Below are 20,220 nucleotides of genomic sequence, written 5' to 3' on the forward strand. Positions count from 1 at the left end.
GGAAATCTAACATCAAAACACTGAAAATACTTAGCTATATACAAAGAAAAGAGCATCCCCACAGAATGGGACTTCTTCAGAACATAACATACTATAATCGTAAATACCCTGATTCAAATCTCAGTAGCATCTTAACAGATGTGATATGCGATGTGATATGCGATAATAATCAACAATATAGCTCACAAAACCTCAGTCAAAGCTTAGGTACTATTACACAACTGTGGTTCATACCTGAAACTTAAAGACACCAGCATAAACATCTAAATACATTCAAGGCTCATTTTTAACTATTTCACTTGAAGTGAATATTATGAAGCATCCTTTACCAGATTGTTGTACATTGTAGTGATTTTATAAGTTAATACACCACATAAATGCCTGGTATAAAGGGTTAAAAGAGAAGCAAATATTAAGATGTAGATTCTGCACTGCATGAACGGGAAAGCAGTTCACAGTGAAACATGCAGAAGTATGCTTGTATATGACCAAAACTGGACAATACCCTCAATGCAGCTGATCAAAGCCTTATTTAGAGAAATGTTCATGTTTATCAATTTCTATATGAGCACATGATACATTTCCATACCCTGTCGATCCTGTGGCACTACCTATAGGTACAGAAGACATAGTAGATGCTGAGAAATGAGAGGTAGTATTGAGATGTTAATGGGATAACATCTCATTAATTTTTGTGCTCCTTGTCTTCTCACACAGGGGTATGTGGAAACTGTCCTAAACTTCCAGCCAAAATAGGATTGGGTGGCTAATGTTTGTAAAGGTATGATTTGTAATTCTGTAAAAGGGTGAAACTTCTGTAAAGGTATGAAACTTCTGTTTCTACTGAAGTGGACAGGTCAGTGACCTCTGTTCAAGCCAGACACTTTGGCGGCTTGAAATCGTTACCAGTCACTTCGTGAACAATCAATGCTGTATTCTGTTCGCTATATGTTCCAAATGTAGTAAATGTTTTTTGTATCAGCCAAAATAGAGTATAAAAAGCGGGGACTGTCCACTGTTCGGGGAGAATTGCTAACGGAACTCAGCACTCTGTGCCAGGTTGAGTACAGCGATCCTCCACAGCTTGTTCTTGTTTAATAATAAAGGATTGTGTTTTTGTAGCCAGGTCAGTGTCTTGCTATTGCATCAAGTTTGTGCGGGTCTCCGAAAAACGAACCTAACAGTATTAGAAGAACGAACAAAAGACAACGAAAGCTTAATAGTATAATTTATAAAGTGTTACCAGAATAGACAAACCTAGGAACATGTGTATATAGATATTTGGAGGCCAATGGGCAAGTTAACAAAGCAGGAGATGCAATCCTGGGCTTTAAGTAAAAGACAGAGTACAAAATTCACGGAATTATGCTAAACCTACATAAAACACTACCTTGATCTCGACTGGGAGTACTCTGTTTAATTTCACAAAGAACATGAAAACTTTGGGGAAAGAAAAATGTATTAAACGGCTCTAAAATGAGGAATTACATTTATGCAAATAGATTTGAGAAATTGGGGGTTTGAATGAGATATTTGGACACAGTGAATAAATGACTGAAGCATGAATAATCAGAGGTGACAGATAGAAGGCAGAAAAAGTGAGGAAAAGAACGTGGCAATCCAGAATTGACTAAAGGCATAACTAATAATTTATCACTCCTGAATGATAAATACGAACAGTAACAAAGTGTAATTGGCCTTTAATTTCATATGGTATTTGCACAGTATAATATATTTCAAACTTGATGCATCTTCTGGGAAAATGGCAAACTAAAAAAAAAACTGAATGTATGAGTGTTTCTTTGATCATTAAGTATTTTAACTAATTACGCTTCAGTAAGATGAGTAAAGACACTCACCGAATCCAGCATTTGTATTACAAGAATGTTAACCAGACTAAAAATCATTGGCCCAATTAAATTACATTGCCGTTACCGCTCATTCAGCAATTTCTACTGAACAATACTACATTTAACATCAAGGAATATTCATTATAATCACATTCTCAAACATGTCACCAAAACGGTCCATGCATGTTAATCATCTACAATTTGTGGCTGAGGAATATATTTAATGGCCTACTTGAGCTGATGTCCAGGTAAAAAGGGCAACATGCTAGTTTGCGATTATTAGAGTTATAGACTTAATGCAGGCTGTTCAGGCAGCATTTATCTAAACTGAGACAAGAAGATGAACCAGCATAGCCATTCCACCTAAACTGCACATTTTTCTACTGAGAAGGAAAGCAGAGCATCCAGAGGAAACCCCAAGCAGACATGTGTAAACTCCACATTAGACAGTCGCCCAAGGCTGGAACTTAACTAGGTCTCTGGCGCTGAGGCAGCAGCGGGTCACCGTGCCACACCAAATGGGAACAAAAGTGTGCAGTAGAAGCTGAATCAATATTTTATCTTAAATAAAGAGCTTCTGTTTTTCTTCTCCATCCACATATTAATACTGAGCAGGATCTTGTAAGACTTAATCACTACTGCAACCTGCTCTGGCATATTCAACAGTATCTAAACACCCCCAACACCTCCAAATACACTACAGGAGCCTATTACTGTTACTAAATGCCTCTATTATCTCATCAAAAACTCCATCCTGTTTTAAGCAGATGTGTGATTTGCAATCACCCAGTCTTCCGGTAGCATTTCTGTACATTAAAAGGTTATAGCCAGTACCTTCACAATTTGAATGCTTGTTTCTCTCAGTATTCTCAGATGCATCTCGTTGAAAGTAACATTTCTTTATCAATCTTTAGCCTCTCTAGCATCACAACTAATTACTCTCTCACTTGAACCATTTAAGTCAATACTCATTAGCATTTGAACAATCTGCATAACAGTTTAGCATTAATAACTAAACCTCTCCACAACTCAACTCCGAAAGTTTCCACTCCTGGTACAGTCAACATTGAACCCAAAAAGAAGCTATAGTTTTAATCTGGAGTGAAATCTTCTACCTCAACCTAATTGAAACAAAAACTTACTTTTGGATCAGAATTAACCGTGATTAGTCAGCAACAAGTCAAGTTCCTCAAATGAACAAAATTTGTGAATTGTTTTACGAAATGATCCAATCCTTCGTTGAAGCAAACTACGTTTCACTTCAAGCGTCCCAGTTCAGCATTCAGGGGAGGCTTCTCACCTATTAGAGGTCCATTCTCCGGGAGTGGTGGGGTTAACACTTGTGATGTTTTGATTGCGGCGACATTACGCTGTCAATGTAAAGATCCACAGATAATAGCGCTAAGGAAGTCTACCTGCCACACATTAAATTTATGTCAAAACCCAAATATAAACAAATGCCACAGAACTTAGGACACAAGAGGTAAGGCCCCAAAAACGTAAGGGTACAGCCTAAAGCTGTAGTCTTGACAGGTCCCATTGCGTCGCTACAAACATAATCGACACTGAGGCGTCAAATAGATTTAGCAATAGACAGACACAAAAAAACATACAAAATAAAGTTCGGGGGTGGGGGAGAGCGGAAACTGTAACACGTTACCTTTAGGTCATTTTCTGGAAGATATTTGCACTGCCGAGCTATCTCCACATACTTATCCAGGTCCAGAGGCGCCATTTTGAGACACGGACTGAGCAAGCCCCAGGCCAATGACGCGCTTCCGGTATCTAAAGCGCCGGCCGCTGGCTAAAGAAACCGGCTTCAAACCTTCACCTTACCCCGAAACGCGTTCGATCGTTAATGACCACTTTGTATTGTTTGAAGATTGACCCCATTCCCCAGGACACACCGAAACTCTTTGTTTAATCCCACAGTTTTTACGCACCGCCCTCTCCATTGGCCGGCTCGGTGGTAAAGTTGAAAGTTCAAGGGTTGTAGATTCCCTTTAGCAACACCCGAGAAAAAAATTGGGAAGAACGACAGGTATGAAGCATTTGAGGCATAGGCTTATATTGCTGTAATTATAGCGAGTAACAGATGCTCTAACGGTTAGTCATCGAAGTGCTGAAAATCAGTAAATGGAATTTGGAGGGAAGGGGAATTGGAAAGTGGCATCTTTCAGTGCTGGCCTTTAAATCGCTGGAGTGACACTAAATTTCACATCAAACTTCCCTGTTTGGAGAAGATCGGCGTTTGTTCAAATATTCTCAGAATGTTCCATTTAAATCAGAAGAACATGAAGAGGCTGCTGTAAAAGATTGTAAAACGGGGCACGTGTCCAATATTTAATTTGCTCCTCATTGTTTTATTTTAAAAAGCCCACGAGATTAAATCAATCGTGACTGCGTGCAAACTGATGACGAAAAGACAAAAAAAAGTAGCAGTGATTGTTCAGTTATGATACTGACTTAGCAAATCGGGGCATAATCACAATCTGTGCGCATGATAAGAACCTGGAGGCATTGATTGTGATCTCTGAGGAAGACAGTGTCGACCTTCAAGAGAACATGGACATGATGATAGAATTGGTAGATAAAGGGCAGAAAACCAGACAATACGAAATAAAAATTACAGTTCTAAAGGATGCACAGCGCAGAGAGATGTGAGTGTGCATAAAGCAGTGAAGGTAGGACAGTTTGAAAGAGTGGCTGTTAAAGTGCACAGTTTCTTAGGCTTTATAGTTAGGAAGGAAGAACCAAGCAGATTTTGTTAAACTTGCTTAAAAATGCACTGGCAATTACATTTCATCCAGCTGTATGCATTGCACTGTACAGAATCTGGAAAAGATTCACGAGAATAATCTCCAGGATGAGGAACTTCAATTGCTTAGAAAGATTAGTGCTGTCATTATGTTTTTTCTGGAAGGCAGAGAGGAGCTTTGTTAGATGCTTTCAAAAGTCATGAAGGATCAGGTCAGAATGGAGAAGGGAAAAACAGTGGCCATTTATGTGAAAGGTTGAAGAACAAAAGGACACAGCCTTTGAGAAATTGGCAAAAGAATCAATGGTGATATGCGGGGGAAAATGTTTTTGATCCCATTGAGTGGTCAGGATATGGAATGTACATTGAAGGCAGGTTTAATAAAGGCGTCTAAAGGAAGAATGTGCAGGATTACAGGGAGAATGCAAGAGAATGTCATGAGATAAATTGTTAATTTTGAGATCCACTACAACACAACAGTTTGAATGGTGTTTTGTGGAACTGAAGTGAAGAATACAGTAGTTATCACTCAACTGCTAATATGCATAGTCTAGGGATATCAGACTAAGACTTTTAGCATTTTTGATTTTTCATCTCCACCTCAAAAATTGGTAGGAAAGCTTGAATGAGAAAACAGATTCAGAATTGCAGACAGCCATTGACAGGTAGTTTACGATATTTACATGCACCAATCTAAGTCGTAATGCCAATGTCAGATTTTATAAAGATGTGGAGGTGGACAAAACCTGAAGTCACATGATACCAGGTATAGGCCAACAGGTTTGTTTAAAATCACAAGCCTTCAGAGTGCTGCTCCTTCATCAGGTGAAGGCTGATGAAATCTTCATCTGGCGAAGGAGCAATGCTCCAAAAGTTTATGATTTTCAATGAACTTGTTGGACTATAACCTGCTGCCATATGACTTCAGATGTTGTAAAAGTTGTAAATTACCTTATGGTCGCATTGAGACTATAATATGCTGTGCTATGGGTTGATTTCATTTACTATAATTAAATAAATGCAAGTAATTTTTATACATTAACATAACATAAAAGTTTAAATCTTCAATGTCTGACAGTTTTATTCCAGATTTTTCGAAAGGCTATGGAATTGCTGACTGTCTTGGAGCCAGGGGAAACACCCCAAATAGCAACATGGTAGGCTGTCAAAGCATGTGTATATTTAACCCGACACTATATTGACAGGAATTGTAACTGTAAAGTGATACCTTAACACAGAGATAATGTCCCTATTTTTTCTTTTGTTTTATTTATTCACATGGTCATCATTTATTTCCCATTCCTGTTGTAGTAGGTCTGTACCACATGTAGGCCAGACCAGCTAAGGATGGCAGTGAACCAGATGAGATTTTTTTTTCAACAATTGAGCCACTTCATGATCATCATTAGACTCCTATTTCCAGACTTCTATTGGATTCAAATTCCATGACTGCCATGAGGTAGTAGGAATTGCAGATGCTGGAGAATCTGTAATAACAAGATGTAGAGCTGGATGAACACAGCAGGCCAAGCAGCCTCATAGGAGCAGGAAAGTTCCTATGATGCTGGTTGGCCTGCAGTGTTCATCCAGCTCTACTCCATAACTGCCATGGTGGCAGTCAAACCGGTATACCTAGAAAATTACCTGGCTCTCTGGATTAACAGTTGAGTGATAGCACCACTAGGCGATTGTGTTCCTTTCTTTTGATGTTACAACTATACATGAATAACAAGTTGTGGAAAGACGATGTGTAAATCTGTACAGGACTGCTTGCCATGTCACTTAAAAAAGACACTAGGGAATGTGCAGAAATATTTACGGAAATTATAGCAGAAAACCTGTTTACACAGGAGTTCTGCATGGCTTATTGTTGGAACTGTTGCTGTTTGTGATGTAAGTTATAATTTGGACTTAAATGTAGGGGTATGATCAAGAATTTCATACATAGTGCCGAAGTTGGTATGGTGGGAAAGAGTGGCATAACTGCATGGAGTTTTCAAAGGACCAATCAGTTGGCGGGGCAATATAGGTTGGATTTTAACCTTGTAAAGCTAATGCACTTGGAGAGGGATTTCAAGGCAAGGGATTTTATAAATAGTTGGACTCCGAAAAGTAGTGAAGATCAGAGGAACCTTGGTGCATATCTTCAGATCCCTTAACATTGTAGGGCAAGGTAGGGTAAATAAGGTAGTTAAGAAGGCATATCAAATAACTTGCTTTTATTAGAGGCCAAGGATTTTATTCAAAGACCGAGGAAGTTATGCTAGAACTAGATAAATGCTTTTGAAGCCACAATTAGAATACTGAGGGCAGGTCTAGTTGCCAAAGTATTGGAAGAATATAACTGTATGAAGAGGGTGCGTGGAAATTTACCTGGATGCTTTTTGGGCTGGAGGTCTGAGCTGTACAGAAAGACTGCATAGGCTGGGATTGTTTTCCTCGAGGCAGCAAAAGGTGAGAAGGGGACGACCTGATGGAAATGTTTAAGATTGTGAAGGGCATAGATAGGGTGGATAGGAATGCATTTTTTCCTTTAGTTGAGGAGCCATTAACCAATGGGTGTAGATTTAATGCAAGAGGTAGAAAGCTAACAGGACAGTTGAGTTTTTTTTCCACTAAGAGGGTGGGGGGAGTCTGGGAGTCATTATCTAAGTCAGAAACTTTTGTAACATTTAAACAGTATTTAGCTATTACAGGCAGTCACCAAATTGTGAATGGGCTCCATTCTTGAATCCATTCACTAGTCAATTTTTACACAAGTGAGTAAGTGAAGCTTGATAATATAAAACAGCCTTTCTTATGTACAAGGCCAAATGTTGGATCTTTAAAATTAATATTCATACACCTCGTATGGGATTGCGTTTGTAAGTACGAACATTTGTGCATCGGATGTTGATAAATTGGCGATCCCCTGTGATTTACATTGCCATATCCTCCATGACTATGGGCCAAGAACTGGAAAATGTTATTCATGCTGTCCAATCTTTGACTGGTGCGGACACAATGGGCTGAATAACCTCTCTTCTGTAAATGTCCAAGGAAAGACTTGGTGTCTTTTCACTTGAAAAGAGAAGACTGAAGTCTGACCTAATAGAAGTACTAAATTGGGGGAAAGCTAACTACAGCAATATTAGGTAGGAACTGAGGAATGTAGAAAGGACGTAACAATTTGAGGAAATCTTTTAAATACTAATTGATTCAGGACCAGCATGCTCCTGTGAAAGTGAAGGATAGGGATAGCAAGATTTGGCAACCTTAGGTGACAAGAAATTGTGAATTTAGAAAGAAAAAGGAAGCATAGGTAAAGCTTAGGAAAATGAGGACAGACAGAGGCCTTGAGGAATATATAGAAAGCAGGAAAGAACATGAACAAGGAGCTGGGGTAACAATCTTAGCAAATGGGATTAAAGAAAAGGCTTTTTATACTTCTCTAAAGAGCAAGATGGTAGATGGGGAAAATGTAGATCCACTCAAGGACAAAAAGGGAATTTAGGCATGGATCTGGAAGATGCGGGTGAGGTCCTTGCATTGGCAATCAAAGTGGAGAAGGACATGGTGGATTCGGAGTCTAGAGAGTGGTATATTTGATATTTTAGAACATGTTAATATAAACATTTAGAAGGTGTCGGGTGTTTTGAAAAGCATTAAGGTAAACGAGTTCCCAGGACCTGATAAGAGCTATCTATTTCACAAGGAAGAGGTATTAGAAATCCTACAGAGTGTGAAGATAGATAAGTCCCTTGGGCCAGATGGCATTTATCCTAGGATCCTCTGGGAAGCCAGGGAGGAGATTGCCGAACCTTTGGCATTGATCTTTAACTCGTCATTGTCTACAGGAATAGCGCCAGATGACTGGAAGATAGCAAATGTGGTTCTCCTGTTCAAGAAGGGGAGTAGAGACAACCCTGGTAATTATAGATCATTGAACCTTACTTCAGTTGTTGGTAAAGTGTTGGAAAAGGTTATAAGAGGTAGGATTTATAATCATCTAGAAAAGAATAAATGATGTGGTGTATATGGATTTCAGCAAGGCGTTAGATAAGGTTCCCCACAGTAGGCTATTGTACAAAGTGCGGAGGAATGGGATTGTGGGAGATATAGCAGTTTGGATCAGAAATTGGCTTGCTGAAAGAAGACAGATGGTGGTGGTTGATGGGAAATGTTCATCCTGGAGACCAGTTACTAGTGGTGTACCGCAAGGGTTGGTGTTGGGTCCACTGCTGTTTGTCATTTTTATAAATGACCTGAATGAGGACGTAGAAGGATGGGTCAGTAAATTTGCAGACGATACCAAGGTTGGTGGAGTTGTGGATAGTGAAGAAGGATGTTGTAGGTTTCAGAGAGACATAGATAAGCTGCAGAGCTGGGCTGAGAGGTGGCAAACGGAGTTTAATGCGGACAAGTGTGAGGTGATGCACTTTGGTAGGAGTAACCGGAAGGCAAAGTACAGGGCTAATGGTAAGATTCTTGACAGTGTAGATAAACAGAGAGATCTCGGTCTCCATGTACACAGATCCTTGTAAGTTGCCACCCAGGTTGACAGGGTTGTTCAGAAAGCATACAGTGTTTTAGCTTTTATTAATAAGGGATCGAGTTCCGGAACCATGAGGTTATGCTGCAGCTGTACAAAACTCTGGTGCGGCTGCACTTGGAGTATTGCGTACAGTTCTGGTCACCGCATTATAAGAAGGATGTGGAAGCTTTGGAAAGGGTGCAGAGGAGAGTTACTAGATGTTGCCTGGTATGGAGGGAAGGCCTTACGAGGAAAGGCAGACGGATTTGAGGCTGTTTTCATTAGGGAGAAGAAGGTTGAGAGGTGACTTAATTGAGACATATAAAATAATCAGAGGGTTAGATAGGGTGGATAGGGAGAGCCTTTTTCCTAGGATGGTGACAGCGAGCACGAGGGGGCATAGCTTTAAATTGAGAGGTGAAAGATATAGGAGAGATGTCAGAGGTAGTTTCTTTACTCAGAGAGTAGTAAGCGAATGGAACGTTCTGCCTGCAATGGTAGTAGATTCGCCAACTTTAAGTACATTTAAGTCATCATTGGACAAGCATATGGATGTACATGGAATAGCGTAGGTTAGATGGACTTCAGATTGGTATGACAGGTTGGCACAACATCGAAGGCCGAAGGGCCTCTACTGTGCCGTAATGTTCTATGTTCTATCCAAAATACTGAGGGAGGCAAGGAAGGAAATTGCTGAGGCGTGGTATGAAATTTTTGTATCCTCTTTAGTTGTAGACGTGGTCCCAGAGGACCGCAGAATAACCAATGTTGTTCCTTTGTTTAAGAAGAGCAACAGGGGTAGTCCAAGAAATTACAGGCTGGTGAGCTGGTAAGATGGATCCTCAACTGGCTTGGTCATAGAAGACAGAGAGTAGTGGTGGAAGGATAGAGAAAATAGAGCTGTAAAGCTGGATGAACACAGCAGGCCAAGCAGCATCAGGGGAGCAGCAAAGCTCATGTTTCGGTCTAGACCCTTCATCAGGAGGATGTTTTCCTGCCTGGAGATCTATGACCAGTGGTGTTCCAGTGCTGGGACTTCTGCAGTTGGTAATCTCTGCAAATGATTTGGAAGAGAATGTAGGTGTTCCGATTAGTAAATTTGTGGACGACGCAAAGGTTGGGGGAGCTGTGGATAGTGAGGAAGATTGCCAGAGGATCTTCTGGACAGAGAAATGGCAGATGGAATTTATTCTGGACAAAATGTGAGGTGATGCATTTTGGAATGTCTAATGCAGGAGGGAAGTATACGGTCAATGGCAGATCCCTTTGTAGCATTAATATACAGACGGATTTAGGCATATAGTCCACAGTTCCCTCAGACCGGCAATGCAAATGGATATGGTAGTCAAGAGGCATATAGCATGCTTGCCTTCATTGGCCAAGGTATAGAGCATAAAAATTGGCAAATCATGTTGCACCCATAAAAAAACTTGACTAAGGCCACGGTTCGAATATAACATACAGTTCTGGTCACTGCACTACGTGAAGGATGTGGAGGCTTTGGAGAGGGTACAGAAAATGTTTACCTGGATGTTGCCTAGTTTGGAGGTATCGGCTATGAGGAGAGTTTGAAAAAAGTCAGTTTGTTTTCATTTAAATGTCTTAGGCTGAGAGGTGACCTGATAGAGGTTTGCAAAATTATGAGAGGCGTGGATTGAATGGATAGTTGGAATCTTTTTCCCAGGCTAGAAATGTCAATTACGAGGAGACATAAGTTTAAGGTAAAAGGGGGTAAGTTTAAAGGAGATGTGAGAGTCAAATTTTTTTAAACAGAGGGTCGTAAGTGGTTAGAAGGTGCTGTTACAGGAGGTAGTAGAAGCAGATACAATAGCAATGTTTAAGAAACATCTTGACAGATGCATGAATAGTCAGGGAATAGAGGGATACAGACCATGTGGAGGCAAAAGATTTCTAGTTAGAAAGGCATGTGTTAGTGTTGGTGTGCCGAAGGACGTGTTTCTGTGCTGTACTGCTCTTTGTTCTTTATTTCTTGGAGTGTAGTATATAGACATAGAAAGTCAGTGTTGAATGATGTTCACCTCCTTTTCAATCCATCATATTTCACTTAATCAAACCTGCTGCAGAGTGGCTGCCATCTTGCTACTACTGTACCTGACACGTTCTGAATGAAGTCAAAAACATCTTGCACACCCCTTCTGGTACATGGTTGTATATGGCCAAGCGACATTATTTACAAGCATGGAGAGCTTAAAATGCTTGATGTAGTATGAATATTACAAAAAGACCAGAACAGTTTAAAACTCAAGTTACTCATTGCCTTTATATACACACTAACTTACAAAATTAAAAGTCTGGAACACTTGTAACAGGGTTTAAATGCTTTCAGGTTCATAACAAGTTATTAAGCTGAGGCGCATGTATAATTTGATCATTATCTTCGTTAAAATACGCCTCCTTCTTGGCAGGGGGCTTTTTTGGAGTATTCACCTTGCCTTTGGCGCAATAATCAGCAACATGCTTATCATATTTCTCCCTCGGTTTATAAACTTTGCGAATTAATGGTATTTTCTCTTCTTCACTGCATGCATTCCACAGCTCAATTAGCTTCTTTTTGCACATCTCCATCATACTGCACATCTCCTTTCAAACTGGTTCCCTCTTGCCTTAAATCTATGCCCGCTCGTATTTGATATTTCCATCCTGGTAAAAAGACTCCTGACTAACCACCCTATCCATTCCTCTCATAATTTTATATACTTCTATCAGGTCATCCCTCAGCCTCCAATGCTGTAGCAAAGCCTTCTTTGGACTCATGTATGGTGTCAAGTATTAGACCACATGCACACATGACCGTTGCCTGCTGGGTTTTGCAAGTTGGTGTGCATATAATGGCAATGAGTAACTTGAGTTTTAAACTGTTCCGGCCTTTTTGTAATATTAATACTACAACTGTTGGAGAAGGAAAATAGTGAAGCGATAATTGATGCCAACAGGGAGCTCCAAGAGTTGGTTGATAAGTCCATTCTTGATGGCGAATCTAATTCCATACATCTTGGGTTGATCTTAAGGCTTTCCTTTTCAGAAGAAGTTATAACAACAACCTTTTTCCTCAGCAGCCCTTTGTGTTTCTCCTTCAGATATCAACGTTGAAGTGCCTGAGTTCACAGACAACTAGGGCAAATCTTCACTCCAGACAATTGCTTTGCTCGTAATCTGTGAGGGTTTGTATATTCAGGTTCTGAGATTGAGTTTGATTTCAGTTTTCAGACTGCAGGTAGAGGAGCCCGCTGGATGTGGTTTTCCAACCAAATTGGAGACAGAACAGGGCACGTTTTTAGGGCACCTTTTCTAGCCCATTCCCTATGTGGGGTGAGCAGAGTGGATCCTGAAAAGGGCTGCTCAGTCATCAAGAAAGCTGCTGAGTTGGTATCATGTTCCTAGTCCAAGAACGAAACGCCTGAGACAAACACAAATGCCTATGTGTGTTCCGATGCCAGAAACTTGCAGAGCCCTCGATCCTGTCCCCATCACTTCCCACCAAATGCTCCAGGCATGTGCATGTGTGTTGCATCCCTCTGGGTAGACACTTTTTAACGCGGAAGTGCTGTTCCGCATCAGCAGACATCTTCCACAGAGGTAGGTCATACAGTCATACAGCATGAAAACACCCTTCAATCCAACCTTCCCACCTATGAGGGACAAGAATTTTACACAGAGTGGTAGGAGTGTGGAATGTGCTGCCAGGGCTGGTGGTGGAGGTAGGTACAATAGGGGCATTTGAGGGGCTTATGGATAAGCAGATGAATATGCAAGGAATGGAGGTTTATCGACCAAGGGCAGGCAAAAGGGATTCATTTGATTTGGTACGATGTTCGGCACAACATTGTGGACTATGTTCTATATGCGTTTCACTCATATCCCTTCAAGCCTTTCCTATTGATGAAGTTATCCAAATGTCTTTTAAATGTTGTAACTGTACCTGCATCCATCACTTCCTCTAGCAGTTCAGTCCACACACTAACCACGCTGTGTATAAAAAAAAGTTGCCCCCATGTCCTTTTTAAAACTTTCTCCTCTCACCTTAAAAATATGCCCCCTATTTTAGAACTCTCCCATCAATGGGAAAAGACCCTTGCTTTTACCTTGTCTATGCCCCTCATGATTTTATAAATCTCTGTGAGATCACTCCTTAACCTCCTATGCTGCAGCGAAAAAACTTCAAGCCTATCCAGTCTATTTTTATAACTCAGACCCTTAATTCCTGGCAACATTCTGGTAAATCTTTTCTGAACCCTCTCCAGTTTAACAGGATCCTTACTATAACAGGGCGACCAGAATTGCACACAGTACTCCAGAAGAGGCCTCACCAATGTCCTGTAACAACCGCAACATATTTTCTTAATTCATTTGTGGGATGTGGGCATTGCTATCTGCCCAGCATTTATTACCCATCCCTAGTTGCCATTGAGGAGATTGTGGTGAGTGGCCTTCTTGAACCGCTGCAGTCCACCTGCTGTGGGTTGACCTCCAATGCCATTAGCAAGGGAATTCCAGGATTTTGACCCAGCAACCGTGAAAGAATGGCGATATATTTCTGAATGAGGATGGTGTGTGGCTTGGAGGGGAACTCGATGGTGTTCCCATATATCTGCTGCCATTGTCCTTCTAGCTGGAAGTGGCCAAGGGTTGGAGGGTGTTGTCTGAGGATCTTTGGTGAATTTCTACAGTTCATCTTTTAGATAGTACGCACTGCTGTGTCTGAGCGTTAGTGGTGGAGAGAGGGGATGTTTGTGAGTGTGGTGCCAATCAAGCAAGCTGCTTTGTCCTGGATGATGTCAAACTTCTTGAGTGTTGTTGGAGCTGCATTCACCCAGGAAAGTGGGGAGTATTCCATCACACTCCTGACTTATGCCTTCTAGATGGTGGACAGGCTTTGGGGAGTCCGGAGATGAGTTACTCGCCAGGATATTCCTAGACTCTGACATGCTTCTGTAGCCAGTGTTTATGTGGTGAGTCCAGTGGAGTTTCTGATATGACGTCGCAATGCCTATACTCAGAGGTCTGAACAATAAAGGGAAGTCTGCTAAATGCCTTCTTAACTACCCAGTCTACTTGTCCAGTTGTAATGGTGAGGAAATCCATGATGGTAAGGTCTGAGGACAGGAACCAGACAAAACACAATCCAAAACAAATCCTCAATGGAGATCCAGACAGAAGATACTGGTGTAGATCAATGGCTACAACATAGGGAAACCCCCAATCGTCGAGGTTTCCTTGCCACTGGAACTAATCTGGTACCTGACGTCAGCAAGAATGGAGGAAGAATGAGTGGATTTAGAGAAATGTTATGTGGTCCACTCAAATAGAATTTGTGGTCCTCTCTGATTTAGCCAAGTGTCAAGGCATGAAGAATGCCAATTAACACAGTTTTTACAGAGTCAGAGTCATACAGCCCCAGCAACAGGCTCTTCGGTCCAACCAACCCATGCCAAACATAATCCCAAACTAAACTCGTCCTACCTGTCTGCTCCTGGCCCATACCCTTCCAAACGTTTCCTATTGAAAAAGCCATCCAAATGTCTTTTAAATGTTGCAATGTACCCTCATCCACCTCTTCATCAAGAAGTTCATTCCATAAGTGAACCACCATCTTTGTAAAAAATTTGTCTCGTATGTCTTTTTTAAATCTCTCTCCTCTCATCTTAAAAATGTGCCCCCTAGACTTGAAATTCCCCATCTTAGGGAAAAGACAATTACCGCAAACTCTATCTGTACTTCTAATCATTTTATACAGTTGTATCAGATCACCTCTCAACTTCCTATGCTCCACTAAAGGTCCCAGCCTATCCAGCCTTTCCTTATAATGCAAACCTTCCATACCTGGCAACATCCTGGTAAGTCACTTCTGAACACTCTCCAGCTTAATAATATCCTTCCCATAACTGGGTGACCAGAACTGGAAGCAGCATTCCAGAAGAAGCCTCACCAATGTCCTGTACAACCTCAACATAACATCCCAACTCCTATACTCAAAGGGCTGAGCAATGAAGACAAGCATTCCAAATGCCTTTTTTAATCATTCTGTCTATATGTGACGCAAACTTCAAAGAATGATGTGCCTGTACCCCTAGGGCCATCTGTTATATGACACTACCCAACATTAATTGTATAAGCCATACTCTTGCTTGTTGGACCAAAATGCAATACCCTGCATTTATCCAGAATGAACTCCATCTGCCATTGACCCATTTGATCAAGATCCCTTTGTAATGTCAGAAAACCTTCTTCACTGTCTACAATACCACCAATTTTGGTGTCATCCACAAACTTACTAATCAAGCCTTCTATATTCTCATCCAAATCATTTATATAAATGACAAAGAAAAGAGGACCCAGAATCAATCTCTGTGGATCACGCTGGTCACAGACCTCCAGTCCGAAAAGCAACCCTCCACCATTACTCTCTGTCTCCCCTGCCATTAAATCAATTGTGTATCCAATTGGCAAGCTCACTGAATCCCGTGGGACCTAACTTTAATTAATCTACCATGTGGAACCTTGCCAAAGGCTTTACTAAAATCCAAATAAACAATGTCTACTGCTCTACTATCATTAACCTTTTTGGTGACTTGCTCAAAAACTCAAACAAGTTTGTGAGACATGATTTTGCACAAAACTATACTGTCTATCCCCAATCAATTTTTTGCCTCTCTAAATATCCACAAATCCTATCTTTTATAATCACCTCAAACAATTTACCCACAACTGAAATCAGACTCACTGGTCTATCGTTCCCTGGTTTTTCCTTATAACCTCTCTTAAACAAAGGTATAACATTTGCCAACTTCCAGTCATCGGGCACCTCACCCATAGTTATAGATGATGTAAATATTTCTGCAGAGGGTCTCATAATTTCCTCCCTTACTTCCCACAAGGATTTATCCACCTTTATAATCTCTCAGACTTCCTGAACTTCTCTTCTGTAATGTGAACTGTTTTTAAAACATCAACATTTGTTTCTCTTCATTCTCTTGACTCCATTTCTTTCTCCACAGTAAAAAGTGACACAAAACAATCATAGTATCTCTCCCATCTCCTGGGGTTCAACAGGAAGGTGACCACCTCGATCTTTAAGAGGCCCAACCCTCGCTCTAGTTACCTCCTTGCTCTTAAAGAATTGGTAGAATTGCTTTGGATTATCCTTAACCTTATCTGCTAATGCTATCTCATATCATGTCTTTGCCTTCCTGATTTCTCTCTTAAAAATGCCCCAACACTCTTTGTATTGATTTAGAGATTCAATTAAACCAAGTTGTCCACGTCTAAAAGAAGATTTTCTTTTATTCTTGACTAGAAGCTCAATATCTTTATTCGTCCATTGTTCCTTAATCTTACCCACCTTACCCTTCACTCTAACAGGAACAAAATGCCTCAAAATATCATCACACTCTTTATTGCCTCCCACTTGTCAGACATCCTTTTATCTGTGAACAGTCTACTCCAATCAACTTTTGAAAGTTCTTGTCTCATACCTAAAGTTTGCCTTGTTCCAATTAAAATCTTTAACTCTTATCCTTTTCCGTAACCACTTTGAAACTAATAGAATTATGATCACTAGACCCAAAATGTTCCCTTACTTTTACTTCAGTCACTTGCCCTGCGTTATTGCCCAAAAGAAGGTCTAGTTTTGCTTCTCTTCTAGGGAGAGCATCCACATATTGATTGAGCACATTTGACAAAATCTGCACTATCCAAACCCTTCACATTATGCTAGTCCCAGTCAATGTTTTGATAATTAAAATTATTACATTATTACAACCTTATAATGCTTACGTATATCTGAGATCTCCCTACATATTTGTTTCTCAATTTCTCTTACTATTGGGGGCCTTTAGTACAATTGCATCAAAGTAATCTTTCCTTTCTTATTTGTAATTTCTACCCATATACTTTGGGCGATTTTTCAGAAATACCTTCCCTAGTTACAGCAGTAATGTTTTCCTTAATTAAAAATGTCACCCTCCCCTTCTTTCTTGCCTCCTTTTCTATCCTTCCTATAGCATCTAAAACCGGGAACATTGAGCTGCCAGTCTTGTCCATCTCTCAGCCAAGCTTCTGTAATAGCTAAAAAATCCCTGTCCCACGTTCTTAAATATACCAAGTTCATCAGCTTTATCTATAAGACCCCTTGCACTGAAATTAATGCAGTTTAGTTCTTCAGAGTTACCACATTCTCTGACTCTCTCTTGTCTTTCCTTTCTAACCAATGTGCTCTCTTCACATTCAGAACCTACCCCAACAATCCTTCCTTTTACTATGGTAGTTAGAATTCCTCCACTCACCTTCTCTATCAGTATAAAGTCTCCCTTAATAGAATGAGCAAATCCCCTTGCTAAGATATTGTTCCCTTTCCAATTCAGGTTAAACCCACTGTTTTTGGACAGGTGTCTTCCATCCCAAAAGACATTCCAGTTGTCCAAAAGCCTGAATTCCAGCCCTTCAGACATTGATTTATTTCGTTTAACCTTTTGTTCCTTTCTTCATTTGAGTTTGGCACTGGGAGTAAACCAGAAATTACTACTTTAAAGGTTTTATTTTTTAATCTTGTACCTAACCTCTTGAATTCACACCGTAATGCTATAATCTTTGCCCTAAAAATGTCATTCCTACCAATGTGAACAATAATTTCTGGCTTCTTAATCTCACCTTTTACAATATGCTTGAAAGGTTTAGAAACATCTTTAATCTTAGCACCAAGAAAGCAAAAAAACCATCTAAAAGTTACACTCACTGTCACAGAAACACTTGTCTATGTCCCTGACAGGAGAGCCCCCCTACACCAATCACTTTATTAACCCTTGTCAAACGCTGCCTAACATAAGAATCGTTCCAAGTATCCAGTGACTGACTGGCCCTTCCATTTTCCTGGGAGAGACTATCCTGTTCAGCTGTTCCAAAAACTGAATATCTCCTTGACAGAGAAATAGCCACCAGAGACTTTTGAATTACCTTCTCATCTTTCCTGATAGTCACCCATCTATCTGACTGATCCTGCTGGGTAATAATTTATCTAAATCTATTAGCCATCTCACTCTGTACCTTATATATGACCTTAATAATATGAAACCTAAAAAAATTTCAATAACACCTTATATTTAAATACATGATTACCTGCAGAAAATAATGTTAAAATGGGAAAAAAATTTAAAAATGTGTCTATCAAACATATAAAAATTAAATAAAATCAACTACTTAGCAGTTTATCTGAATTAAGAACTCTTCCTCTTCAATAAATTCCTTGCAGAAAAAGAAACTTCACTGGAGCTGACCACGTGTAGGACTCTCCAGAACGAAAGCACAACTTATTTTTTAAGGAGCTGTTTGATTTTTTTTCAAAACAAAACACCTTTGCAATGTTAACAAAGAACTCTAAAATGCATATAGACTTTTTTTTAATTTCTGAATTAGTAATAGAAAAGCTCAGCTGTCCACTTCACCTTAAAAAATACCGTTCCAAAAAAGTTCAGTTAGAAAAAGAAATTTTGTTTGGTTTTGTCTTTTTTAATGTTAATAAACAAATTTTAAAAACTGATTAGTAAATTATGATAACTATAGTCACTTTAAAACTGTAAGAAGGAACTAGAATGAATCTTTAACTACGCCAGCAATCCCAAGAGCAGCTGCAAGATCCACATTGCTCACTTTTATGTTTTGTAAGATTTGATAATCAAAACCAGTAGAAACCCCAAACTGGAGTTGAGTGGTTTTAATATGCTTAATTTTTCAGAACAGGTATTTCTGCCCTCACACATGTTTCATTAATACAAATTAGCTGTAAAATGATTGATGAATAATGGATGCTGTTTGGATAATGCGAACTTTCTACTGGACAGTATGATTTCCTTGTGGAAACAGAAAGATCCAGTCCTTCCGAAACTGAAACTGATATTAATGAGGGAATCAAAAGAGCCAGTGCTACTAGAATTGAGGCCTTTTTGGACTTGGAGAGACCAGCTCACATTAGAGGATGGCATAGTGTTGTGGGGAGCCAGAGTGATTTCTCCAAGCATAGGTCACTGTTATATTCTGGCTAAACTCCACCAGGGCCATCCAGGGGCCTCCAAAATGACGATGTTAGCCAGAAGTTAACAGCCTAAGGCCTTGTTAGATGCCAAGTTGTCACAGTTCTTAGTTGATTGTAGGACCACCCCATGTGCAAACACAGGAATACCACTGGCAGAGTTGGTGATGGATAGAAGATTCTGCACCAGATTAACTGATCTTCCCAGACCTGTGGGTGGAGGGTGAAATAACATCAGGAACACCAATACCAGACATGATACTCTGAGAGAGTGATGGCTTTGATACAAGGGACGAGGTTAGGTGTAAGAATCACAGAAATGGCCTTACATGGGTAAGAGGCATGATCGACACAAGGTCAGGTCCAGTGATGTATGAAGTTCAGATAGGTGCGATGGTCCTGAACAAGCAGGTGGACTGTATGAAAGCCACAAGTTTACAACCAGTGTAAGAGCAAAACTTGCCCTGGTCTTAGAACAGTCAGAAAGGTTCCTGGAACCCAAGCTTCACCCTCACCATCAAGCATTTTTGAGTCCTCAGGATCCAAGATGGACATGACCTTAATACTTTTGCCATTGGAAGAAGAGAGCAAAATTCTGCTGATGGGCTCTTGGTGCAAGAGGTGAGCTCCCATGCATTACACACCACCTGTATCAGATGCAGTTAGAGGAACCCAAACTGGTGCTAAAAAATACTCCAGGAAGTTCCCCAAGAAAAAGGACTAGCCTATGTTGTCAGACTCAGGGCGGGAGGGATGTAGTGTAATGAAGTCTGCCAGGTGGACCTCATAGAATATGAGTTCCTTGATTGGGAATGTTAATCTGTCCAATCAGGTAGCCCTAGCTAACACATAAAAGGAATTTCAGAAATGCTGGCCCACTGGTTGCTAACTCTGAATGAAGCAGTGTTAAAGTTCATGTGTAAATAAAGGTGACAAATACCAGCCCCTCTGGAGTTACTTCAGCACAAACAAAAAGGTAGTTCCTTCTGTCCCATGCCTAGACCAAGGTTTGCTATATAATATCCAAAGTATCTCATGTATTGTAGTTTAAAAGATA

General features: G+C 40.3%; 2 protein-coding genes across 4 annotated transcripts in view; one reads left to right on the forward strand and one right to left on the reverse strand.

Moving 5' to 3' along the window:
- The window catches only part of ppp6c (protein phosphatase 6, catalytic subunit), a 19,269-nt gene extending 15,623 nt beyond the window's left edge, over positions 1 to 3,646 (reverse strand). For both annotated transcript variants that reach the window (XM_048558825.2, XM_048558824.2), the window contains exon 1: positions 3,511 to 3,646. In XM_048558825.2, coding sequence (XP_048414782.1) covers positions 3,511 to 3,585 — 75 coding nt within the window. In that variant the 5' untranslated portion in view covers positions 3,586 to 3,646. The remainder of the gene's footprint in view (positions 1 to 3,510) is intronic.
- The window catches only part of rabepk (Rab9 effector protein with kelch motifs), a 26,276-nt gene continuing 9,697 nt past the window's right edge, over positions 3,642 to 20,220 (forward strand). Inside the window, exons 1-2 of one of the 2 annotated variants that reach the window (XM_048558822.2) lie at positions 3,642 to 3,891; positions 5,687 to 5,765. In XM_048558822.2, coding sequence (XP_048414779.2) covers positions 5,713 to 5,765 — 53 coding nt within the window. In that variant the 5' untranslated portion in view covers positions 3,642 to 3,891; positions 5,687 to 5,712. The remainder of the gene's footprint in view (positions 3,892 to 5,686; positions 5,766 to 20,220) is intronic. The other variant, XM_048558823.2, reaches the window with a different exon arrangement.

The sequence above is a fragment of the Stegostoma tigrinum genome, chromosome 29, assembly GCF_030684315.1.
Source record: "Stegostoma tigrinum isolate sSteTig4 chromosome 29, sSteTig4.hap1, whole genome shotgun sequence".
NCBI lineage: Eukaryota > Metazoa > Chordata > Chondrichthyes > Orectolobiformes > Stegostomatidae > Stegostoma > Stegostoma tigrinum.